The 26,821-nt window shown below is 38.5% G+C and overlaps 1 protein-coding gene across 1 annotated transcript in view; it reads left to right on the top strand.

Moving 5' to 3' along the window:
- Positions 1 to 6,185: 6,185 nt before the first annotated feature.
- Positions 6,186 to 26,821, top strand: part of LOC107078653 (T-cell differentiation antigen CD6-like) — a 35,656-nt gene continuing 15,020 nt past the window's right edge. The window contains exons 1-5 of the mRNA XM_015357736.2: positions 6,186 to 6,415; positions 20,063 to 20,140; positions 24,503 to 24,817; positions 25,702 to 26,016; positions 26,352 to 26,660. Of these exons, the coding sequence (XP_015213222.2) occupies positions 6,364 to 6,415; positions 20,063 to 20,140; positions 24,503 to 24,817; positions 25,702 to 26,016; positions 26,352 to 26,660 (1,069 nt within the window). The 5' untranslated portion in view covers positions 6,186 to 6,363. The remainder of the gene's footprint in view (positions 6,416 to 20,062; positions 20,141 to 24,502; positions 24,818 to 25,701; positions 26,017 to 26,351; positions 26,661 to 26,821) is intronic.

Below are 26,821 nucleotides of genomic sequence, written 5' to 3'. Positions count from 1 at the left end.
CACGCAGACACATACACATTGACACCAGGACCAATTGTCCCAGAAGCTATTTAACCTACCAGTATATTTTTTGGAGTGTGGGGGGAAACCATGTGAATATGAGTAGAACATACCAATTCCACCCATATACTGGAGCACCCCAGTTCTGAAAATGAATTTGAGGCTCCATCACCTTTATTAGAAAGAAATTAAAGGGGTGTTGGGTTAGCAGCTTAAAATAATGAACAATGCAAAGAAACCTTGAGGATCTGTCTCCCCCAAGAGCCTGTGTTGGATAAAGCAGTTAGAAAATGAGTGGATTGAGTCTCTTTTGTATTTAGTTTTTGCCACATGCAATCATTCTCTTTACCACCAGGTGATGCTGGAGTTTGGCCTCAGCTCCCCACAAGCCTCTTCTGATTATGCAAAAGCTAAAGGTGCTGTTGTAGCAATTGCAAGTCCCTTCAGTGTTGGACCAGCCACTACAGCTTGGCTCAATGCTGTTGGTACGGTATATCTCAGTCAGCTTCCAGAAGAGCCTTCAGCATGGTCTGACCCACATGGGATTCAGGCTTTCTCAGTTTAATTCTGAGATATAATTCAAGACCTAGCAAACACCTGGCAGATCATGTTGTAGACAAGAGGAGGGTTTAGAATACAGAAGGTAAAACAAGCTAGGAATACAAAAGACTTAGATGTTCGTTGACGTGTCGTTTAAATCTCCTAGAAACCGTGGAAAAGCAATTTAAAACTATATATTCAAAAGTGCAGTATTCAAATCGAGGTGATGCTATGATCATATTGCACTAGTTAGGCCTCATTTAGAATATTGTGTGCAGTTTTGTTCACCAGTTTTTAAAAAAGATATCACTTCTCTATAATCAGTCCAGAAGAGAACTAGATGCATTTTGTGACTTAATGGAATGTCCTATACTGGCAGGATTAAAAAATGAGCAGAGAAGAATGAGACCTGATACAAGTATTCAAAATCCTCAAAGGTCCCGATCCAGTCCATGCAGAGAACTTCTTCAAAGTACACTGTGAAACACACACCAGAGGATTTAAGTGGAAATGACATTGAAGAGCATCTAAAACTGAAAAGTTTAAATCAAATATAAACTGGAAAACTGAAAAGGCACTTGGTTTTCAAAATGTTGTTGAAGTTGATACTCTTTCTTCAAGAAACAGCTGGATGATATCCTCGGATCAATACGTTTCTTTTGTTCCTACAGTAACTACCAATGGACCAGATGAATGGTCTCCTCTTATTTATAACTGTTCTTATGTTCTTAACGCTCTGAAGTTCTAAAATTACCTACGTAAACCAACTAAAGGAGGACTTTAGTGGAATGAAAGTAAGGGGAGTTTCTGAATCTCTAGAAATTCAATGAGAAAATCTTAAGCTAAACTACATTGTTACATTTGTACCCACCAAACAAACACAAAATGCTGTGTTTCTTCATCTGTAATTAAAGCTATGAATATTTAAAAATGCAAAGTAGAGTCAATAGCGTTTCCCCCTGTCTGGATCTGTTGATGGGTCTCAGTAGGAGACTGCTGTGCTTCAGTTTCCACAGCATGTCTCCCTTACAGGGAAATTTGTTATCTTAGTGTAACTTTAATTTTAAAGCTCATCTGTGCTGTCAGGAGCATCACCTGCGATAAGCCTCCCACTGAAGTGTTTTTTGCTTGGTGTCAGAGAGCAGGCTACATTTCCATGCTCTCACTAGTCTTAGTCTTTGTCTACAAGTTCATCCTTTCTGTCAGTATTGAAGGGCCTGGACTTGTCACCTTTGTCATCTTAATACAAGTAGCCTGTAGGAAACCTTCTACAGGCGATACAGGCAATCCCTGCTGCTTCCTTTTTTTCAAATTTTGAATCACCATCCATTTATTATATATCACTCAGTTTGGAACTGCCAGTTATTTTAAAGCTTTCTGGAAATGACTCCCACATCCTCTTAGGAGACATGCCATTTGATCAACTGTGGCAACATGTGTAAGCTCCATTCTGCCTTCACAGGCAAGAGAGTCCTGATTGGAAAAGTGGCACAGCTCGAAGTGATGTCACTGAAAGCTTGCAGGAAGTGACTGGAGTTGTTGTTTTCTGGAATTAATCAGACAGGGCTCTCTGGGATTCCCAACATTGACCTGCCTCTCCCGGGGAAAACGTGGTCACAGAACAGTGAGCGAAGAATGCTACTTCTGGTTTGTGCTCCAGTTGAGATGTTAATAGCTAATTGGTTTCAATCTTCTATTTTTAAATTTGCTTTCACCTCTTGAAAGGTTGAATGGGATATGAGAATGACATCAGCCTTGTACCAGTTTTGGAGTTTTACTATTGCCCTTATTTAAGTGTGTCCCTTGAAGTGTATCCATCTGGACATGTGCACTGGGAGAAACACTGGGAGAAACAGTTGGAGACAGTGTCACCCCCTGTCTGTTCATCATCAACTGATCAGCTAGTAACAGCTGTTCAGTTGGAAATTAGGGTTTGCAAGTTATGTAGAGACTACGACAAGCTCCGCAGACTGAAGCAGCTGGAAACAAAGAGATTGAAGTGCAGAAATAAGTTAACCACAAGCAGGAGATGAATTAAAATCATTCATAAAGTGTAAAAGATGATATTCAATGATCATCAATATTATAACCAGTGATTTAGTGATAGAGACAAGGCCTGTACCAGGATTCTAAACTAATGTAAAAGCCTTTCTCCTTCAGACTCTTCCCTAGACAACAATGCACTGAAGTCCAGATCAATCCAAGCATAATATTGTAAAAACAGCCTTAGTAATCAATAATAATGGAAACCTGGATGAAAATGATATGCTTTCCAACAAATACAGCAGCTTAGCTTTTTGGAAATGAGGGCATCAGTCAATGAAGACAGCTAATCCTCTTCATATTGTTAGACACTTCTCAGAAAACCACACAACTCTGAGAAATCAAGCTGGAGATTTCTTTATTACAATACAGATGCAGCCAGCAGCTCGCCCCTCACTCGCTCTCTAAGGGACAGCAGCACACTTTTATTCTTGGAGATGAGCAACATTTCCATACAAAAACTTACAATTTTGTGATTTGTTAGTGATAGTCTGTTGCCAAATACAGTACAAAGTCAGACAGTTAACTGTGGTCAACCTTGGCAATCAGCCAAAGTCTCTGTTCCCACTTTGTATAGTTAAACCAGACACAAGACACAAAAAAACACTGTTCGTGAAACCCTGGCTGTCTGGAGCACAGAAACAAATCTTGCAGAATTTGCAAGTTTAATTTTTTAACGTAACATAATAACAAAGACGAACTCTGAATGCCTTCACTCCCTCCTGTCAAGGCCTCGGGAATCTGGAGAATCTCATTCACACAGCATCCTGAGCAATCTGGCTTATTCTAGCACACAGCAAAGCATTATAAAGGTGCTTAAGGAGCTGATAAACAAGATAATTCAGAAATAAAGTAGGTAAAGTCCTAAGCCAAACCATTTGTGCCAAAACAACCGAGTAAAGCATCCAGCCACAAAACTATATAGAGCCGAAGCCTGCTGTACATCACAAAGACATATCTGAGTTTGAAATGCTCAAGCCTGAGCATGATTAGCATAGTGCATTGTCAGTCGAACATGGACTATGGCCCTAGACATCTGCTCTGCAGTAGTGAAATTTAGACTTTTTAACTTTGAATGACAACCTGAAGACCAGCTTTAAATGCATGCCACTCGTGACGTCCACTCATGGTGCCCAGCTGTTTTCAACATGAGGCAGACGGGGAAAAACATAAGGACCATACAGAAGCAGGGTGGAAGCAGAAGCAGGGTGGTGTCCACTACAGTTCAGCCTGATGCAGAAGGAGCAGGTCTTCAGAACATCACAGACTGCTCTTTTATTGGGCAGGAGCACAAGGCTCTGGAAAGCGCCACGTGTCCTCCGACACCTGTGTAGGCCAGGGCTGTTCCTTCCATGGAGAGCTGGGACTATATCACACACTATTGTCCACTTCAGGCTCCGAGACCAGACACCAAGATGCTGTCAGATTTTGTGCTCAGTGAACAGTGGTCAGGGAAAGACCATCATCCCACTGCACATCCAGTCCACACCAGCAGGGGAAATGACAAAAGGGATGGAAACAACAGCATACCAGGCCCCAATGGGCATAACACCAATTGGCACTAATTTTTACACAGTAAAAGTAAATTTACACCAATTACTAATAAGGGATTAAAAAAAAACTAAAGTCTGTTACCACCAGCAGCCCACCTTGACTTCATCACTACTATTCAGAAGCAATTTGTAAGCTTGCAGGCCAGAAGAGCTTGGAACTATACCTTCAGCTATTGGGGTCATGTCTCGAGTTAGCTGTGTGATTACTCAATCTAAAGCAGCCTGGCAGGCTGTTGTAAGCAGAGAGCGATTTAAAGCATCTGGAACCTGCTTAAATCCTGCAGCTGACACATTAAACAACCTGGCGAACAGTAATAAATGTATGAGCTCTGAGCCATTAATCGATGTCCTGCTGCCCAATATCATGATGCCTGTAAACCATTCTGCCCTGCCCAAGTCATTTGCCATATTTGACCTTGGAGTGCCCAGTTTTCCCCAGAAATATTCTCAATATCAACTGTAGAATTTATGGAGCTGAAATGTCCAACAATCCAGTCAAAAAGATCACGTTGGCAGGTTGACAGATTGACAGGTTACTCCTGACACTTGTGAAACCTTGCCTTTTGTTGGGCAATCATATTCAGAGGGCACAACAGTAGCTCCTGTATCCAAGAGAAATCCGGTGGGGAGGCCTCCAACCTCACATTCAACCCTCTCCCAGATACCTCTCCCAGACACTGTTGTCAAAGGCCTAACAGAGGCCCGCATATCCTATGGTTTTAAAAGGATTCTGGGGCATTTGCTCCCTCCGATCTCTGGAGGCATGGCCAGCTGTAACAGGGCTCTCTTCTGTTCCTCTCACGACAGTCCCTCCTGTTGTCTATTCTGAAACAAACAATGTCTCCTACACTGTCCTCTGTCAGTGTCACTCTGTCACTCTCCACTGTCCTACACTGTGAAATGGAGTTTATTTAACTAAAGTTCGGGAGGAATGACAACAACCACGCTCAATCATCCCCAGCCGTCAGCGGTTAGCAATCTCTCCCTTCGTCCTTCCTCCACTGAACGCTATAAATACCAAAAGCGATATCTCTCTCCCTCGCGTGCGACTTTTGCATCCCACCTCCACCCCAACTCCACCTTGGTTACCTTGCGGGGGCGTCCTGGCCTCCTCGTCCTATATTCACTCCACAATAGTTCGCCACTCTATGATTTTGGGGCGTTGTCATTCCTCGTGAAAACAGGTTGGAAGCTGACTTCATGGCCTCTGGCCTCAACTAATCCAGTCCTATTCCTAAAGCCATCTTTAGGGTATGGACTACTTCAACTCCGACCATTACCTTTACCACCACCACTTGATTGAACCACCATTATCCTTGTCACCTTACTATTTTCCACATTTTGTTCTGCTTAATCAGTTCTCTTCTGTATGTACCTTCTGTCAACTTGCCTTAACACAATCTTCTGCAATTCCGGCTTTGTAGCTCCAAAACACCTGTGACATTGTGTATGTGTTTATGTCAGGAGAATCACACTCCGAATGTGCTTCCTAGCATGTCCCCAGTCCATAAACTTCCTTCACTTCTTCATATTCAAGGAGCCATAGGCTGGGATTGATCCCTGGACTCAGGAGCTGTGAGGCAGCAGTGTTAACATGACATCACCATCCATGTCCACATAAAGTTCAGATAAAGTCTACTTTTTGTTTCCAAAACATAGATCTGTCATGATTGTTATCTTAAAACCAAAAGACTAAAATGCCTGTAGGAAATCACCAAATAATTGTTTTTCTGCATAAAGAAGGATAAAGTGAATGTGATAAGCAGAACAATGTAAAATTGCAGAGACATTTATACGTTAAAATGTATAAAAATACTCTTTCGAATGCATCTTAAAGCTTGATGTCTTTGTCATCTGACAGGTATTATACTGAGAGTCAATTATGTCTTAATTCAATTATTTACAAGGAAATTCTGAAGTGTGAGTGTGTTGAAAATGGCTCAATCTTTAGGAAGACAACGGCAAAACAAAAGGAAAACTTCAGTTTTGAGCAGTGTGCTAGAAGCAGTCATGTGCTATGGAAAGAAGTGCTTGCAGCGAATCCACTCAGGTTAATAAAGAACAACTGTCGATAAAAGAGGAAACCACGCTCTGCAGACACACAGACACAAAGAAGAATAAATGATGCCAGCAGGAGACGACGCTTTCATGATAAGAAACAAAAGTTTTTTTTCTAACTTCTAGAACAAAGACACATGAGAACATCTGCTAACTGTTTCGACATGAAATGGAACTGCTAAAGCTGACTCTCATAATTCAAGCTGTGGTTCTCTCTCAAGGTAACACAACTTAAATTCTTAATTTTTCACCTGTGACTGTCGCTATTAGTCTTGGTTCAATGTAGCTCCTTCTTTCTTTCATTGCTGGATGCCTGGAACCGGACCCTTCTCTAACTCTTTCAATTTAAGGGAAACTCACATGTAGATACGTATAACTAATCTACTGTATATAATGGGTTAGTTGTGGTATTTCTTTGCTAAAAACTGTTATTAAGAAATCAAGGCTTTCGCTGTGCTTTTTCTGAAATTCTGTAAGAGATTCTATTGTCTTAAATGTTTTTACTGTGTTGTGATAAAATAGAAAAATTAAATATTTAAGTATATAATCAAAGATTATGAAAAAACAGTTGAAGCTTTTCTTACCAAATTAGGATGATAGTAATGCTACTTGTACCTCAATCTTTTTACCTTAGAGAAAAGAAAAAATAAAATTAAATGCTTACTTTGAAGGATGGCTTCTTATCACAAACTGCAATGATAATCCTACTACAGGGCTAAAGTAAACGAAAGAGAATCCTAAGAAGCTATTTTTAGTCATTTTTTTGTAATATTCAATTTAATTAATATTATTAAAATTGTTGTAAGATAAATGGAGTGAATGAGTAAATTGAGCGGTTAATGTTAGTTATATTTAAAATCCCATTTGATTGTATAAGCAAGCTGAATTCATTTATTTTACAATAATTACGTTTGGTTCCCTATGGGTTTTGAGAATTGAGCGTAGTTCTTTCAAGAGTTGAGAGTTTCTATTTTGAATTCAGAACACTAATCATTTCTAATGTGATACTAATTCACATTAATGGGATTAGACTTGCAAAATTTGACATTTTATATTTTTCACTTGATGGGTGAAATCTGTTTTTCTCCTTCTTTGGTGCTGGTATTAAAATATGTTGCCATACAATCACACACAAAAGCATCTTTTAATAGCTGTATTGCTGATGTTTTTTTCTTCCTATAATATTCACTGTGTTCTGTTCAACCTCAGTCTTATACAAGACACTACAGAGCTTCTAGAAAAAAATTGTTCTGCTTGCTTTGAAAGTCCATACTTTCTCATATAAAATATACTAAAAACAAGAAAGGAAACCAAAAAAATCATTCCTAACTTTATGGGAATTTGTCTATTGTCATGGAAACACAAATGCTTCTTGGGTTCTGTATATTTTTAAAGGTCAGAACAAATCTCCTACTATTAAGAAAAAAGGCACTCATCCTGAAATGTTCTCGATAGCACGTTATAACAAATCAAATAAATACCAGAAAGAAAAAAAACTAAATTAAGAAGCAAAATAGTTTGGCTTTATAACATCCAATACAAGGTCATACTTATATCTTAACTGTGCACTAAAGGATTTCAGGATAGATCATTTTAATTTTCACTTTGTGTCTCCTATTTTAAATAAAAAGAAGCAATTCTGAAATTGAGAAATCCATGTACGTGAGCATCTGATTTCAGGTTAAGGAAATATTGATTCCTTCAAGCACCGCCTGTACAAAATGCACAACTCCATGAAAAAGGAGCTATACAACAGCAAATGGAAAACAGAGTATCACACAAAATGTCCGTTTATCTGAAAAAACTTTTAAGAGAAACGTTTATTTTTTAAAAGTGTGAAGAACAGCTTGTTGTTGTAGTTTGTTTCACCTTTATTTTTATTTCAGAATTTTGTATATTCAATTTTACTCCTAACAAGATACAGCTAATTGCATTAATTTGCTTTGGGAAATGGGGTAGCCGACAATAACAACAAACAGTGCAAAATCCACTGCAAATGTCAGGCGTATACAGTATGTGCGGCCAGATACATACTGAATTGTTGCACAGAAACGGTGTGTCTGATTTTAAGTATTCAAAATGGCGATCAGCAGAAATACACTGTTGCCATTGTGCTTTTCGTTTCTATTGGATGGTCTACATTTCTGTTTCATTCACAATTGTTTTTTAATGCATGACTGGCACCTAATCCAATCACAACAGGTTGCATTTTCTCTAGGAGAGTGCAGATTTTGGAGACCAAGATGCCAGAATCTCTTCCGGAAAGTGAAGTTCTTGTTGGATTGATGATGGTTCAGTTCACCGTCACATGAAGCTGTCTGGGCCATGTTGACTTCTCACTGTTATTTGTGCCTATCATTTCAATTTTAAACACTGAAGGGATCAATAAACACACAAAGTGAAAAGGGTAGAAATGAATAACTTCTTAACACAGCAAAACATTTGGTGAAATGTTGTATGGAACACAGTTAAAAGTGAAAATGAACTTAAAAGGAAAACACAGTGTAAGTACTATTCTGGCTCTTGATGACTGTTTTCAGAGTTTGTCTTCCTGGAATGTTTCCTTAACTTTCCTGAAATCTAATTGAGTAAAGGTCTAAATTTCTGAATTAAAAATTCTGAGAGAAGACAGGCATATCAAAAATGTATTTGAACATTTGCATGTTATAAGAGAGCAACAAATTTCGTTCATTAACTCAATGGCTTCTTGTGAGCATTGTTTTTTGAGTATTGGTCCAATTGCAACCAACCTTAAATATCTTTTCAAACATTTTATTGCAATTTTACTCAATTCCTTATACATTTATTCTGGCAATGAAAAATGAATGCTTGCATTTATTAGTCACAAATTTGGATTTTACTCATCCGGGGATCCACGCAGGCAGACTTATTTCACAGTGGCACAGAATAATTAGTTGGTGCTTTAATGTTCAGGCTCCACTTCGTTAATGGACTTTAGTTGGAATTTGCAGAGATTCTGAAACTTTAGCATGTGACTATGCTTTGTGTAGATGGCTGCTCTGTGAATAGCCTATATCCTCAATATTATTAATAGAATTTTAGTCATAGAAAAGAGTTTGTTTGTTTCATACATGGCAATTAGCTAATTTGGAAAATGTTGTTTGGTTAAAACCTGTTAACATTACAAAATCAAAGAGATTATTCTTCACAACCTGCGAGGACAAAGTTCAAGTAAGTTAGACCCATGCAAAGCTCTGCTATTTCGTATATGTTTTGTTTAATGCAAACCAATAATTGTCTGCAAAAACACAAATCATTATCTACATTGATCGCATGCTATTTAAACAGTAAAACGTATTGAATCGTTTTTCTTGTGTTTTTTTGTTACGCACACAGTGGTTCCCTTTTTCTCCCCCACAGTTCAAAATCACAAGAATGTCAGCATTATCTTCAATAAAAGGCAGATTAATGGATTTTATTATCTTTCATAGTCGCATATGTTATCACACATTTGTGCTAGTACAAGATAACTTTAAGTTGAATATGGATGTACTCAAATTCTCTTTCTTGTTTAAGCTAAAAGAAAGGCTGGTTGAAGCACACATTTATTTCTGGTTCTGCATTGTTTAACTGCAGATTTCACTGGAGTTAAGTTGATCCATGCCAGTCAACCGATTTTAGAGCGAATGGCAAGACTCACATGTACACAGTACAAATGAGGAAGAAGATCAGATTCCCTGCCAGTAATGTGCAGCGACTTGTGTAAAATAATGTGTCGATGAAAACTGAGGGTGTTGGAAAGAGCAGAAACTCATACAATTTGGTAATGGATACAACTTTCCATTTGTAGCCTTATTTTTCAGAATTAATTGAATTGTAGCTGGAAATGTGCACCATGTGGTGCTAATATTTTACTCATTGTTCTTCCAGATGGCCTCCTAACGCTCAGATAAGTCATACAGTTCTGTTTAATCACAGCTTTATTGGTATTTTGTGTATATTTATAGAATCCACTGAATTTGTTTTTATGCCTTGAAAGTGCCTGTGCTATAAGTGATTAAATGTAATTTAACAAGCAGAAAAGTAGTCTTCAAAAAGAGATGGCTGTTGGAAAATCCTGTTTTGAAAAAACTTAAGACTAGAGAATGTGAAAGTTAACAATGTTGGCATATTGTTACATCAAAGAAAGAAATCCAACATTATTTTAAAACACTGATCTAGAAAACAAAAGTTCTGCAGATTCCTTGGCATTCTCTGACTCATATTCTGAGGAAGTGGGAGATCTGACCTTTGTCTTTCATTTGGCCTTTTCAATAAAAATATTTTTTATTTTAAAAGGGGCTTGAATGACACAACATCTCAAGGCAGTTTACAATAATTTAAAATTTCCCGCTTTTAAGATGTTGTCCGGTCAACTGGTTAGTTTGAAGGCAAGTTGCACTGTTTAGAATTATTCCTGTATACTACAGCACCATTCATAGCATGACAGACATTTATTAAAAGTAAACTGCTAAGAACAGAAGCCAAAAGCAACTGCATGAGCACTCCAGGCATCAAAGACAAAAGGAGGGCAAGATTAAGAGTTTAAATTAAAATCCTGGGCTAGGGTTTAATTGGTAAATTGGTGAAAATTACACAGGGGAAAGATAAGCATCTGAGTTATATACGGAGTATCTATAAGATCAGAGCCTTTTGAGGATACAAAAGAGATTGAAATATGTGAGCAGAACATGGATCATAGACTGCTTTGTCTTGTATTCTTAGATAGGGAACATAGCTGTTCTCAATGTAGTGATAAGTGGAAGCCCATACTTCCCACATCTCATACAGGTTTCTAATCTTTTGTCTGTGTGTGACCAAACCTACTGACAGGAAAGGTAACAAACGGAAGAAAATCGTTTGGTTTTGCTCTGGAAAATGGCTAAATTCGCCCTACAATTCCGAATGTAACATTTCAGCAACTTGCCTCCCCAAAGAAGCCCCTCTCACAGAGCATGGCAAGCATAATGCTCTATCGTGAAACTGTAGCCCTGCATATGTTTTTTTTTCCAAACATCACAAATTCACTACTTACAAAATACTCCAAAAAACTATGTAAATAAGACTCAAAAAACAAAGCTTTACACTCCAGCGTGTCACACACCAAATGTGTGTAGTCAAAACTCGGTGCTTATTCTCCAGTGCGAGCGACATTTACATTTCTTCAAAATGAATCCCAACACAATATAAGATGCAATAACTAGGCATTTTTCTATAAAAATGTTTTTTTGTTGTATTTTGAAGATACATTCATTAACAAAAACGTCCAGAGGATCTGTCCTTTGGGTACTTGCATTTTAAAGCTGCGTCCATATGAATAATTTTTAACAGTAAGAAACACAGCTCTGAACCTTTTCAAGATAAACTTTACTTAAATAAAATTCACAATTTTTTTTTACTGGACAGAAGAATAAAGGAACAAATGAATTTCCATCATCTCGATACATACAGCACCAAGAATAAGAAGCTTTTATAATGTTAGTTTATAGAACAACTCAGACGGCTTCATTCCTCTGCTTCTTGTAATTGAACCACACATGGAAAATGTATGGGAATATAGTTACAATATGTGGGGAAAATTCAGATTACAGTACTTGCCGTATCTTGTGAGTCTTAGTAAGTATCAGTTTCATTACTGTCTGAGAATAACAGCAATAAAAAACAACACAGCTCTGCACATTTCCATGTACAGTATATTAACCAGCTACCTTTACCTATAGCCTCTGAAAGTGACACTCTCAGTCAGTGCAGAAATACACTTCTCTTATACTTTGTACTTTGTTTTTGTTCTCTGGAATGGAGACCTGTATTTTTAAGGACATTTCTGGTCTGGTACCGTTTTATTTTTTGAGACGTAGCTTTGAGAAGCCACCAAAGGTGCTATATAAAATTAAGTCTATTATTATTATCATGAAGAAGAAGAAGAAACCTAACATTTCAGTCATACATGTTTGTGAGAATCATTCATGCATAAGAAAAGAGCATTTGAGTGCTCGGGTTTCACGTGCAATCACATACAAAAAGGCCACAAGGACCGACCAAACACAATTTGTTAAGTAAAGGTGGACGATCTAGGTTGCGAGTGTGTTCTATATGTATGTTGTAATCACAAAAACAGTTACATTCACAACATCCCTTCTTGACACAACCTTCAGAATTTAAATGACACAGTTCAGTTCTAATAGAGATAAACCAGAAAGCCATTTCAATAGAAAACTGTGCAAATCAATCAACAATTTTGGAGAACTTATATCGTTGATTATATCTCTTTTCCATTTGTGATAAACATAGTTCGTTTGAATGATTGCCTTTTAGTTCATTATTTAATTTTTATTAATAATAAGATCGATGATAATAATAATAATAATTAATAATAAAAACCTTGTTAAACTTCAAAATCAAACTTTGTAATTTCTTATCAGAGGAAAGACCACTTAAAAAAACTAAAACCTAACATATATTTGATGTAATGGTTACTGTTACAGTGTTCCTTGTGTATGTTCTGAAAATTGATTAAATAATCATGTAACGTGTTTTCTATTCTTGTACTTAAGACAAGTAAGAAACAAAGGGAAGGCTATCACAAGGCTATCCACATGAGACTGCATTGGTATCGCAGCAGCGTGCTTAAGTACATTAAGTGGTCGCAATTATTTAGTTTAAATCCCTTGCATTCCTTTAAATACCCTTTTAATTGTATACATGAACAAGTCAATATGTTCCCATACTGTAGGTTTTAAACTATTATATCTGTTACAAAGTATTGATTAAACCTAACTAAAAGCTAAGTGATCTAGATACAACCATGTTCAATTTTTTATTTAATGCAATCCAATATTTTATGTTTATAGCCTAGATCTCTGCATTCAAGCTTTATGAGGTCATTGTAATTAAAATTATACCTGCCTGTAAATAATTATGCATTGAGATCATTTCAGATTCTAACATCTTCTGCTCACACTTTCATAATTTACATTAAAACTGGTAAAAAAGTACATCTTGGCCACAGTGAGTGTGGCTTATAAGTTCCATAAAATAAAACTGAATTTTCCCAAACCTTCACAGCTGTAAAAATATATTTATTCAGATAGATTCTACCGTAGATGATTTTATGTTTGGAAATATTAGGATATGGGGTAGAGGGTGATTGCAGATTCCTTGATTTTTCTGAAAAAGAGCAGGTTTTAAAAGTCAGTGCTGTAGTGAGATTGAGTTAATTCTTCGATAAACCGACAGTCACATTACATTGCATGAAAGGCGAATTTCAGTACACACCACAGAAGGCTCGACAAATGTTCTCTCTTTTTCTGTTTATCAGCCTGGACATGACCCCTGCTCTTTCCATTTTAGTAAACTAGTCAATATGAATTAAAAATAGAAAACCAATTCCATCTATCAGGCAGCTTTCCCGGAACCTTTTCCAGGAGTTAGATAATTTCATTGGATTGTTCACATTGTCCAGTAAGTAGAAGATTTTGCCACTCTAAGGTGAGAAAATACACAGGCCAGATCGTTGGTCATATAGCATTTACAGGTTAAAATATGTCGCTTTACAGACAAACTGAAAACCTGTTGTTCCTGTCCCGTTTACCAGGGGTCCCTACTGGAAAATTAGAGACAGCAAAGTTAAATTTCATGTTGCCAGGTACAAAACAGCTTTCAGATAAATGAGTTCATCCTTGCACAATCCAAGTAGCTTTTTAACACTGCATTGTTTTAATCGGTACATCGAAATGCTGGTGTGTTTTAATCACTTGTTTGAAGGCAATGCCAACTAAAGTAGTTTAAGAGGAGTCCTGCAAATGTCCTTACAAATGTCCAGTTCTAAACCAATATAAATTTTCATTTTTTAACAAACCTGGGGCTCACAGTCTCCTGATCCTGAAGATTATAAGTAAAGATTCCTAGGTTCGGCAGGTATCTGTAACGCCTACAGCCAGACTCATTAGGAGAAAGGATTGAAGCCCTATTTGGAAAAAAATAATTTGCAAAACATTTCATTAAAACAATTTATAATACACAACCACAACATGACTTGAATGTACAGTGGTTACTTTCAAAAAGTAACATAGTCATCTTTGCATTTTTGTCATTGTTTAAATATTTAAAAACAGAAAAAGATTCACGTCTGTTGAGGCATGACATAAGAATATCATTAAGGGTCCTTTAGGCATGAAGTGACTCTAGTCTTGGGTGAAGAAACAGATTTAAAAATGGATTATTTCGAAATACCCATGTACAAAATAACCAAAAGATGTTACAGAAGTATAGCAAACACTTTCTTGTCTATTTCTTGCCTTGAAAGTTTTTTTTGTTAAAAAGCATATTTGTTCATTTGATCAACTAAAACTTTATTTATTTGATGGATTTGCTGTTTGATAATAGCTCAGCATTCTTACTGTTGCATACTGTACTTCATCTAAAATAATTTTAAAAATCATCCATATTGCTTTGGTTGTTTCTTATATTATTGAACACTAACACAGTTTTTCTTTACTTTGAAACGATAACAGACAGCAAGACCAAATGATAAGTTGTTTAGCTTGATTAAAAATATTTAGTCATTGCCTAATAACCTTGTTTGCTTTCTGACTTTTTGTGAATGAAATCTGAGTTATGCGGCTTGGTGGTACAGTGGTTACTATTGTCCTTGGGTTCAATTCCAGACCTGGGGTGCTATCTGCATGGAGTTTGTACAGTATGTTCCCCCCATATTTTTGTGGGTTTCCTCCAGATGCTCTGGTTTCTTCTTACAGTCTGAAGACACTGGTACAGTAGGTTAATTGGCTGTGGTTTCAGTTTGTGTGTCTATGTGTGAGCTGCAATGGACTGGCATCCCATTAAATGCTGGGATATGCCATGGCTCCCCTGTGACCCTCAATTGGAAGAGCCAGTCAGAAAATAAACAAATGTATTAAAAACCCCTATTGCAGAAACCTATACTCATAATCCAATCCTTTTCCTCATGAAACAGATACATAAAAACCCATTAGGGAGCTGAAAGGAAACCTACGTCTCCTGGGGAAAATCTGAGCATGTGAGCACCACATCCCTGCCTGAGATTGAGCCCAGGACCCCAGATCTGTGAGGCAGAAACTGTAAAATGTTTACTTAAAACTGACCAAAAAGTTTCCAATGGGCCTACTTTTCCCAAAAAGATGCCGAGTGATCAAATAACAAAGGGTGTCACCGGACAGTAATGTAATTGTGTTGAGAAGTGGACTGAGTGCGAGAGGGTGGAGGGAGTGTTAACGAGCTGCCAAGCCGTACAGTATTGTCGATTCCCTGGCTTCTTTCAAGAAATGGCCGAATGAGATCTTCCGATCGTTTCGCTGTTAGTATTCAGAAGAGCTAGATGTGCTGAATAACCGGCCTGCTCTCATTCTGAAGAAGATCGGATTTTAAGCGTCTTAGATAACAAGAGCGGAAATGAAGCCACCTTCTTGATGACCTATTTTGCTGATTGCTTACTACTAATCAGTTTTCCTAATTTGGTTCCCTGGTGCTCCTGGAAATCTTAGTTTCCTGAGCTGTTCCCAAAGTTACATACACAGGGCTGTGGTTCACTTAGATATTTCTTTACAATGGAGATTTATAATAAATATTTTTTCTGTTTTTCATATTATGTCTGCCTTGTGATCTCAACGTCACTGCCAAAGAGATTCAAGAGCAGACAAGAAAGTGTTCACAGTGGAAAATAAATGAAACCAACCCTTTTCTTCTGTGGGTTCTCTAATCTCAGCCCTTAAGTTCTGTATTTCCCTTTGGTATTTTTCTCACACTGACGTGTAGAATTATATCATCTTGAAGAGGTTCCCCATCGCCTAGTGATATCACCTTGCACTTCACATCCTTTGTAAGAAATAAATCATGCTTAATTTATTGCCTTAATAAAACAAGTCTTTCCACCTGTAAAATGGACAATTTGAAACCTTTTTGCTCAATTATTGAAATTTACAGTGCCTTGCGAAAGTATTCGGCCCCCTTGAACTTTTCAACCTTTTGCCACATTTCAGGCTTCAAACATAAAGATATAAATTTTTTATTTTATGTGAAGAATCACCAACAAGTGGGACACAATTGTGAAGTGGAACGAAATCTATTGGATTTTTGAAACTTTTTTAACTAATAAAAAAATGAAAAGTGGGGCGTGCAAAATTATTCGGCCCCTTTACTTTCAGTGCAGCAAACTCACTCCAGAAGTTCAGCGAGGATCTCTGAGTGATCCAATGTTGTCCTAAATGACTGATGGTGATAAATAGAATCCACCTGTGTGTAATCAAGTCTCTGTATAAATGCACCTGCTCTGTGATAGTCTCAAGGTTCTGTTGAAAGCGCAGAGAGCATCATGAAGACCAAGGAACACACCAGGCAGGTCCGTAATACTGTTGTGGAGAAGTTTAAAGCCGGATTTGGATACAAAAAGATTTCCCAAGCTTCAAACATCCCAAGGAGCACTGTGCAAGCGATCATCTTGAAATGGAAGGAGTATCAGACCACTGCAAATCTACCAAGACCTGGCCGTCCCTCTAAACTTTCAGCTCAGACAAGGAGAAGACTGATCAGAGATGCAGCCAAGAGGCCCATGATCACTCTGGATGAACTGCAGAGAACTACAGCTGAGGTGGGAGAGTCTGTCCATAGGACAACAATCAGTCTTACACTGCACAAATCTGGCCTTTATGGAAGAGTGGCAAGAAGAAAGCCATTTCTCAAAGATATCCATAAAAAGTCTCGTCTAAAGTTTGCCACAAGCCACCTGGGAGACACCCCAAACATGTGGAAGAAGGTGCTCTGGTCAGATGAAACCAAAATCGAACTTTTTGGCCACAATGCAAAACGATATGTTTGGCGTAAAAGCAACACAGCTCATCACCCTCAACACACCATCCCCACTGTCAAACATGGTGGTGGCAGCATCATGGTTTGGGCCTGCTTTTCTTCAGCAGGGACAGGGAAGATGGTTAAAATTGAGGGGAAGATGGATGCAGCCAATTACAGGACCATTCTGGATGAAAACCTGTTGGAGTCTGCAAAAGACCTGAAACTGGGACGGAGATTTATCTTCCAACAAGACAATGATCCCAAACATACAGCAAAATCTACAAAGGAATGGTTCACAAATAAACGTATCCAGGTGTTTGAATGGCCAAGTCAAAGTCCAGACCTGAATCCAATCGAGAATCTGTGGAAAGAGCTGAAAACTGCTGTTCACAAACGCTCTCCATCCAACCTCACTGAGCTCGAGCTGTTTTGCAAGGAAGAATGGGCAAGAATTTCAGTCTCTCGATGTGCAAAACTGATAGAGACATACCCCAAGCGACTTGCAGCTGTAATCGCAGCAAAAGGTGGCTCTACAAAGTATTAACGCAAGGGGGCCGAATAATTTTGCACGCCCCACTTTTCATTTTTTTATTAGTTAAAAAAGTTTCAAAAATCCAATAGATTTCGTTCCACTTCACAATTGTGTCCCACTTGTTAGTGATTCTTCACATAAAATAAAAAAGATATATCTTTATGTTTGAAGCCTGAAATGTGGCAAAAGGTTGAAAAGTTCAAGGGGGCCGAATACTTTCGCAAGGCACTGTAAATTGCAAAGGCTAACCACTATACAGTATATAAGATACATTTGCAGCGATGCAGTTCACAGTACTTCTTAAGCCTCACCTTTGTCAAAGCAGGGGAAGAAGAATAATAATACATGATGTGGCAGCAGAGAGACTAATCCTTCTCTATTGAGCTATTGAGTTCTCTTTATACTGAATTTCTACTTCCCATCCATCATCAGAAAACTGTGGAGTTGGCAAACTGGGGCCTATTGCACAAGGTGGGTAGAACATGCAATCTCCACACAGATAGGCCCCTGAGGTCAGAATCGAATCCATGATCCTTGGACTGTGAGGATGCAGTGCTATCTACACAGTCTTTTTATCTTTACAAAAGATAAAAAAAAGTTCTTAATTAGATGATGAGGTGAAGGTTCTTGAATCAGTAAAGAATTAGCAGCAGACTAAGTTGTAATTGTGTCACTTTGTCTGGGCTCTTGTTTTGCACCATTTCATATACTCTGTGCTGTGTTTTACTGTTCCATTTCTTCTCAGGGTCCTGTTCCATTTTGTTTCAGTGCTATATCCTTGTTTTGTATAGCTGTGGACTTGGGGCCTTATATTCTAAAACACCTAAGCACAAGTGTTCTTAATATACTGTACTGTAAGTCCCTTAAAGGCTTGGAGGCTTGGCTTTCAGAGGGGAAACTGGGAGAGACATCTTCCCTTGTCTGGTCGGGATTTCCAGCTGAAGGAGATGAAAGGTCTCAGATTACGTATCCTGTCAAGTGCTCAGTGATTCTCTGTTTCTACTTCAGTTTAGAACATACACAGGCAGACTGACAGCTGTCAGTTCCCACTATATAAGGCTTCTGAGAAGCATCTTCATTCTGTGCAACAAGGAATGGATCAAAAAACGAGTCTGTACTAGATTTGGAAGCGTGGTTGTGTGGCTGTTATCACTGATGCCTCATTGCCATTGAGTTTGGGATTAGATTCTGCACAGGGCATGGAAAAACATGTATTCTCCACTCTCCACAATTCTGTGTGGAGTTTGCATGTTTTCCAAGTGTTTCTGTGGGATGTCACTGAAAACCTGGTTTCCTCCCTCTGTAAAGAGTGCCAAGTCTCTAAATTGCCCCTGTGTGTGATAGGATGATGGGTTGTCATACTATCCAGAGTGTCATCAAATCTTGACTCTTTGTTTCTGGGATCAGCTCTGAGTTGCTATAACTGTTATCTATCAGGTACAAGCAGCTTTCTGACAATGGATGTATACTGGAATTGCTTGTTGTTGTAATGAATAAGTCTTCAGTTTTTCAGAACGTGTCTCACCTGTAGATTTCTGCTTCCTAACCTAAGTCTGTCATAAGCATTTGCAAAGAATTGAAATGCAGCAGTACCACCTTTAGAAAATAATGAATTGTGCGTATTCTTGTTGGTTGTTCAAGCCGCACAAATCCAGATGAAGATTTCCTTTATGTTTATTCCAAAAGGGTTGAATCGTACAAATATCGGGAGCTGGAGTTTTTTCTTCATCAGAAGTGAATAATAACTTCTCATCGCTTTTAAGCCTCTGAGAAGTCATCTCAGGGGAAGACAAAGCAGAGCAGACAGAGCAAAGTGGAGGCGTGCTTTGTGCAAAAAGAATGAAAGTTGCACAAGACAGGAATCACATTATCAACCGCTTCTCATTCTGATGTATATTTAGATAAACATGTGGCTTCTAACTCATTAGTTTCCAGCACTGGGCATTTTTATAAGCTTGTGTACAAGACTAAAGAAAGAAATAACACAGGCATGAAGATGCACAGGAAGAAATACTTTAGATATTCTAATTGTAACACTCAGTTAACTATATCTTCTCAGACAGACCACCTTGTTAAAACCCTTTTATATAAAACTACGAGACCCCCTGTTATGTAAATAGCTTGAATCCTTTATAAGGAATAAACCTTTGAGCAGCAAATGATTTTTAGTACCCTATGACCCTGGACTTACACCCCTCAAGGTTGAAAAAAGGGAAAAAATGTTCTACTTTATTGCCTATATATCAGTAATAAACAGTTTTGTTTGCAAAAGTCTTGCCAAGAGTAAACAGCAGATGTTTGAGCGTTCCTATTGAGAAACCACTGATTTCTGCACTGAAGACTAGGGGCAAACCAGCACGTTCACCACACGGCCCCTATTCTCTGGGGGGGGGATTAAAACAGAGCTTTGAAAAAGAAAGAAAGGCCTGAGTATCAATGGCAGATCTAACAATTTCAATAATGTGAACACTCTTGGGCCCTGATATTTATACTTCTATTCTTCTTTTTGCAGCATTTCAAAATAACTCATACTACCCTCAAAACAACACATCCGAAGCGACAGCTAACCATACAGACACTGCCAACGAAAGTAAGTTTGCTTTTCATTAAATTAAAGTGACATACCCTTATTAAACAGGGGCTTGATTCTTGCAAATGTTTCTGTTTAACGCTTCATGTTGCCTCTTTCTCCCATCATAGATCCTGGGCTTTATTGACCCGTGACTACCTGACAATAGTCCTGCTTGATGATCACAACATCCACATGCACACTGATGACATTCCTTATAGCCCACAAACACTCACTCAAGTCATGAAGTGCAGAAGCTGGGAACTTGAGTCAGACGAGTATGATTGGAAACAAGGGGAGGCCATCTGTCCCATCTAGCTTGTCTGATTTTTTGGCAGTATCCTAAGGGATCATCCGGCCACTTGTTGAAAGAAATAGGGTTTGGGGTTTTAAAATCATGACTGGGAAGCTTGTTCCAGACTCCCACCACCCTTTGGGTAAAAAAGTGTCTCCAGTTCCCAGTTTTAAATTCACTTCCATGCAGTTTCCACTTGTACCTGGTTCATGTTTCACTCTTGATTGTGAACGCATTCAGTGGCTCTAGCAGTGGCCTTTGAGGAGTTTGAATACTGATCATTAAAGTGAACAACAGGAACAGTTTCTGAGCAGATATTGGGTTCCCATACTGTATACTGTGTTAGTAAAATGTTTTTAAAAAGTTTCTTCATTGTATTTTGATAAGAATATAGCTATACCATTTTTCAAATTTAAGAATACAGTCTTTCCAATGGACAATATACTGTATACTGTATGGCTTTCTGTGTAATGATTTAACATACAGTAATTCTGCATAGACTTGAAAACATTTTCATTTTATTTTGTTTAAAAAAAATGACCTTATTTGCAGTTCCTAATCCTTTAGAGCCATTCTCTGGTTTTGTGGGTTATACAATAAGTTAAACTATGAGCATAGCTTCAGTTTAATTTCATAAAACAATTACTTCAGCAATAATGCGTTTCCTTGGACTAAGACAGAAGACACCAAGCAGGGCGCTGTTGGATAAAACATTTACGATTCTAAACTATTAAATATTGAACTTCCGATTGTGAAAAGGCGATAAAGAAAGTAAATAAAATAAATTAAAGGGTTCATGATCTTAATACATTCAAGGCTATGGAGACCGTTATGGTATTTTAATTCTTCTGAGATATTAATCTTTTGTTCTTTAAAAGTGAATTTAAAATGTCCTTGGTTTTTGTTTTTTAAAATCTGCCTGGGTTCTGACACATTTTGAGGTGATGCAATGCTTTAACCAAACTGTAGACAGAGATGTTGGTCTGAGTCACATCAATTGTTTTCACTCTTTAGCCCGAAGGAGCATTTCTACTTATGATTCATGGAAAAGGCCACATGATTTAGGTATTAATGAGGTAATTCCACTCGTTTAGATAAATAAATCTAATTGACAAAACTTTCTTGCACTCCATTTGACAAATCATCAGACACATTCTACACAAAGAGAGAAAAGTTTTTACTAAGTGCACAAAACTCTCTACCTCCTTTCAGAATTAACAACATACTTAATGACAGGAGATAATTAAGGAGACAAACTATGTGTACAGCTGGACCACACTTTACATCTGCATCTATCAACTATATACCCCAGTATATGAATAATATTTGTCTATTGTTTGGTAATACACGATAACTTTGAAGATAAGAAATCAAGTTTTTGAACCCTTCCAACAGTCCATTTGATGGTTACTGCCCTTGTGTGTGTTTAACCCTTGTTGAATGGGTTGTAAAAGTCTCTTCCCTGAGTGCTGGCTGACACTGGAAAAAAAGGCTATAGGAGCTCCGTAAATAGAGAGTGTTGTGTGTGCTACCCAAGAACATTCTCTTGGTTATTACTGCACAAACCCTGGATTCGCTACAGTTCATCGTGGAGCGAAACAGACTGGCCGTGACAAATTCGCCAACACTTTGAGAAGTTTGATTGCCTATTGGATAGTGGTAATGTTTGAGTGAAAATGATGAAGCAAACATTTCAAAACTGCACACAAAACGTATGATGTGGACTTTCCCGATAAAAGTAAGTTACAGAAAAGCAGCAATCGGTTTTCACGAGGCCTAATACTGTACAAGATGGAAAGCGGCAATCATCGCAGGGTTCTGTGTGAACCACGTCCTGGCTTAACACAAAAAAGTCATTCAGGGATTGAGAAGTAATAAAAAAAGTGTTTGTTGAGGCTGCTGACTTGCTGCTTGGAGATTTCAAAAACAAACATTTTTGGCAAGGTTCAGACAGCTGTTGCCTGAAATCAAAGAGTTCCTCAAGTGGTCTAAACATGGTGAATATGCCCAATTAGAGGATGACCAGTGGCTTCTGGACTTAGCATTCCTCACAGACTTGACTGAACCGCTGAATGAGCTGAATGTCGAGCAAGGACAAAACAAAAATGTCATCGACATTATCAGCAGTGTCAAAAAAAAATTACAAGTTTTCTCAAGTAAGCTTCTCAGTGCCAATGCCCACATTAAGGTAGGATATTATTTTTTCTAAAATGGGGAACATTACTGGTTCACTGCAGCAGGAGTCACTTGCTTTTATTTGCTGTAATTTTAGTGATGGGTATCGTTATTGTACTGATGTGCCCACAGTTTGTTTTCCTATATCAGAACTTCAAATTTACATTGGTAGATTGTGCTGGACTGGCAAATGAAAAAGTAGATCTTACATTAAAAAAAGTTGGGCACCCCTGCTATAACTACTCCTGTCGGTGTGCCTGACAAGTGTATTCTATGGTTTAAAACCACCAGAAGCTTTGGAGTGCTCAATTTCTAAAAACAGCATTTTCACCCCATGTCCTCTGTAGTTTGCAGACAATGGCACGTTTTGACATTTTTGCAGGAAATGAGTCACAGGAAGCTGTGGTGAGCTGCAACAAATTCAAATTCTATCTTGATACTCTGCCGTTGCAAGAATCTTTGTATTACCGAAAGGAAGCTTCTGGGCACTGGAGATGGAAGGTCTCACCTCACGCAGTACCATCCTCTAATAAGTACTCACTGCCTGGCTAGACTGGGAAGAGCAAACTGCCCAAATGTGTTCAATTACATGTACTGTATAGAGGATGTCTTTGTCATCTTAGATTATTGGACAATAACAGCAACAAAGGTTAATAGAAACAATAAGAGTTGTTTTTTTATTTATATTTCTATCCTTAGAAGACACTTTTTACAAACTGCCAAACATCAGACCGTCAGTTCCTGGCCAAACAAGTTATAGGCTTGTCCCAAAAACTGTTTTGTTTAGTAATATTATTTTTATTTGCCCTACTTGTCGTGTCCAAATAACTCTTTTAACATTGATAAATATACTGTGGAATTTGCCATAATCTATTTGACTGTTTTGCAGGAGGTTTCACATCCCAGTAACTGGTATTATTGGTTAGATGAGGAAACAGTGTGTATCTTGTGTGACATGCAGGAAGAACTTGGAAAATGTGAAAGATCACATTCGATGGTACTGTACTACAGGTGGCTAAGAGAACAAATTAAATCAATCCAGTTACAGAGAAACGTATTTGTTTTCACACAAAAATGTTATTTTCAGAAAATCATTTTCAAGTACAGTATCTTAAGGAGACTGACTATTTGGTGCCGAGTACTGAGGCACTGGTTTGAAATTTCTGTTCAAACAGTACAGAGCCACTTACTGGTCCACTAATGTCACAGTAATGTTGTTTTCTTTTGATATCCTTTTTCTGCCATGAAAGTGCTGACTAGATGTTGTCTTCCTGAGTTTCTAAGAATTCTCATTAGGTCAGGCTTCAAAGTGAGTTATCATGCATAAAAATCACATTTGTTTTTTTAAAAAGATTTTAGATATTAGACATAACATCCATCATTGCTAACCAGGTATGAGTGGAAAAACATACACATTTTGAAAGCTGTTGTACCTGGAATTTTAGCTGATGAAACAAACCTGTCACCTTCTTCACATATTATGAGTCACCTCTGCAATATTTAAATCCTCACCATTTTCTCAAAGTTGCAGAAACAGTCCAAGATTTTTCAGCCTTTGTTAAAATACAAAGGGTTTGAATCATCTTCTGTCACTGCTTCCATTGATGTTTCTGTGCTCTGCTCACTAGGGCTGTTCATGGCTTCACATCAGGCCTCCAGGACTCATTAGGTCACACTGCCAGACACTGATGTGTTTGTGCCTGCTCTTCTTTGTGCTGGTGTTGTGCCACAGGTTGATAAAGTAAGAAAGACTTTCCCCTCAAGGAAACGTATGTACTGTATTTGCTTTGATGTGGGAATGTAGCGTAACTGGCACTTCTAATATGACATTGTTATACAGACTGAATATTATGTCCGATTACTGCTAAACAAGTATTAGGAAGTAAATTGTTCCTCTGCTTTTTCCCATTCAGCTGAGCACCTCATCTCTATATTTAAATTATCAAAGACATGCTCTGGGACTCTAGAGGTTCTTCACAATGGGACTTGGATTCCAGTAATACTTACTCCAGGATCTAGTAATGAACCTGCAAACAGAATCTGTAAAAAACTGGGATGCGGAAAATACTTTCACCGGGATGATAATTCATCACAATACACTGATGGAGAAAACAGAGAAGTCCAGAACACCTCATACCAGATGGAATGTATCTTTGAGAGCCTGGATGTTCTGAAATGCAAACATGTTTGGGAAAGAAATTTTACAAATGTGACAGAGATCTTTTGTGGTAACATCAGAGTTTTTATGTCCTTTGTTGCCGCATTCCATAATTTAAACAGAAGGGCTATTGTCCTGAATTTCCATTAGAACAAGGTTGTTCAGATATAAAGAGGTAGCATGTTTAATGTTTGTATATCCTCCCTGCATTAATGAGGTGGTAGGAAAATGCTGATGTTTCACATTGTAGAGCGTACACTCTAATTACATGTTGCTGAGCTACAACAGGGATTGATTTTTACTAACCAGCAAGTTGACTGAGACACAATTGCAGGATTAAACACAACCCATAATGAGTGTAATGATTCTTACAGGCCTGTATCAAGGCAAACCTGCGAGAGAAATGGATCTCCAAATCAGCCCTCACTCTCACAGTCATACTTGAGCTCAAAACAGTAACCCCAATAATCATTAGTTTGACTTTTTGGTTCTGCTGGTAATAGGCAATGTTCTACATGTAGGATCCCCCTACACGCTATGTTCCATCCACATACTGTAATTCTTTGCTTGTTAGCAAGTTTGCAGCAGAATAAAAGTAATCACAAAACAGATTCTGGAATTGGGGGCTGCATTGCATATGACTGCAGCTGGAGGAAAACCAGCCTGTAAATGTATGTAGCACAACGCAAATATTTTGACCCTATTTAATTTCTTCTAATTTTAGGCTTTTAGCATCTGACATGTAGACATACTACAGCTCTCCCCATATCCCAGAGTTCTAGCCGATAATCTGAGAAGAGATCACATTTCTTAGTTAAAGTGTACATTTCTTGAAATAATCTTCAAATAGGCACCAGTAATTCTACTATACGACCGAGTTTGAACAAGGGCTCCAGAGAGCTATTGGTTATGACACACTGCTGTTCTCTTACTGGTCTTTTGCTTGTCACTCAGGACACCAGGCCGTGCGATTGGCGGGAGGCTCCGAGCGCTGTGCTGGGAGAGTAGAGGTGTGGGAGGCGGGACAGTGGGGAACAGTGTGCGATGACGAGTGGGACATCCAAGATGGGCATGTGGTGTGCGCCCAGCTGGGCTGCGGATTCGCTGTGGAGGTGACACACAATGCCACTCCCTTCGGAAAGGGGCTGGGACCAGTGTTACTGGACGACGTCAACTGCACCGGCACGGAGCCCAATCTATGGAGGTGTCCTTCACAAAAGCTCAGTGGGGACTGTGGGCACAAAGAAGATGCTGGAGTTGTGTGCTCAGGTACAAACAGCTGATGTTTAGGAGCCTGAACCATGTAACCTCCCATTTGACCCCTGCACTCTGCATTGAAAGCTGTTGAATTGCAACTTGTAAAAGGGTTAAACAGTGAGTAATAAGTTGCTTTACTGAAAACATTTTAGAAATGCATTATTGTGTACAGTAAAATACTATACTTCTAGGTATATGTCTATTTGCTCTTCAGCAAATATCCTGTGCCAATGTCTTTTCATAGTACTTACATCTACGATACACACAGACAGATGTCCCTTGTGTCTGTGGAGGCGGTAGAGGATGCGCTGTGTGAGTTCTGATGTGGTTTTCTGCCTCTTCCCCAGAGCACAAGGCCGTGCGGTTGACCGGTGGGTTAGACCGCTGTTCCGGGCGAGTGGAGATCCACCGGAATGGGAGCTGGGGAACAGTGTGTGACAATGGGTGGGACAAGCAGGAATCAGGCATGGTCTGTGCCCTGCTAGGCTGTGGCCCCCCTCAGGAGTACATAATTCATCCACCCTTTACACACGAGAGTGCCTTAAAGTTTTTTTACTACTGCAAAAAAAAACACATCGAACTGTGGGACTGCACGGAGCTCATCAATCACGTATATGCCTGCACAGACTCCAATGCTGCAGGGCTCATTTGTCAAGGTAAGTGTGGCATTTGTTTCAGTGCTGTGTGGAAACTTCAGCATTTGGTACCTCCTGCTTGCTTGAAGGTAAGATTCCTTTGCGAATGTAAAAAGAATACAAAATTCAAAATATCGCATGTATTGTTGAAAAATGAATGTCTGACCTCTGGCGATTACTAA

The sequence above is a fragment of the Lepisosteus oculatus genome, chromosome 10 (genome assembly GCF_040954835.1).
Source record: "Lepisosteus oculatus isolate fLepOcu1 chromosome 10, fLepOcu1.hap2, whole genome shotgun sequence".
NCBI lineage: Eukaryota > Metazoa > Chordata > Actinopteri > Semionotiformes > Lepisosteidae > Lepisosteus > Lepisosteus oculatus.
Note: the sequence above shows the minus strand (reverse complement) of the source record. Positions and strands in the feature narration are given on the sequence as shown.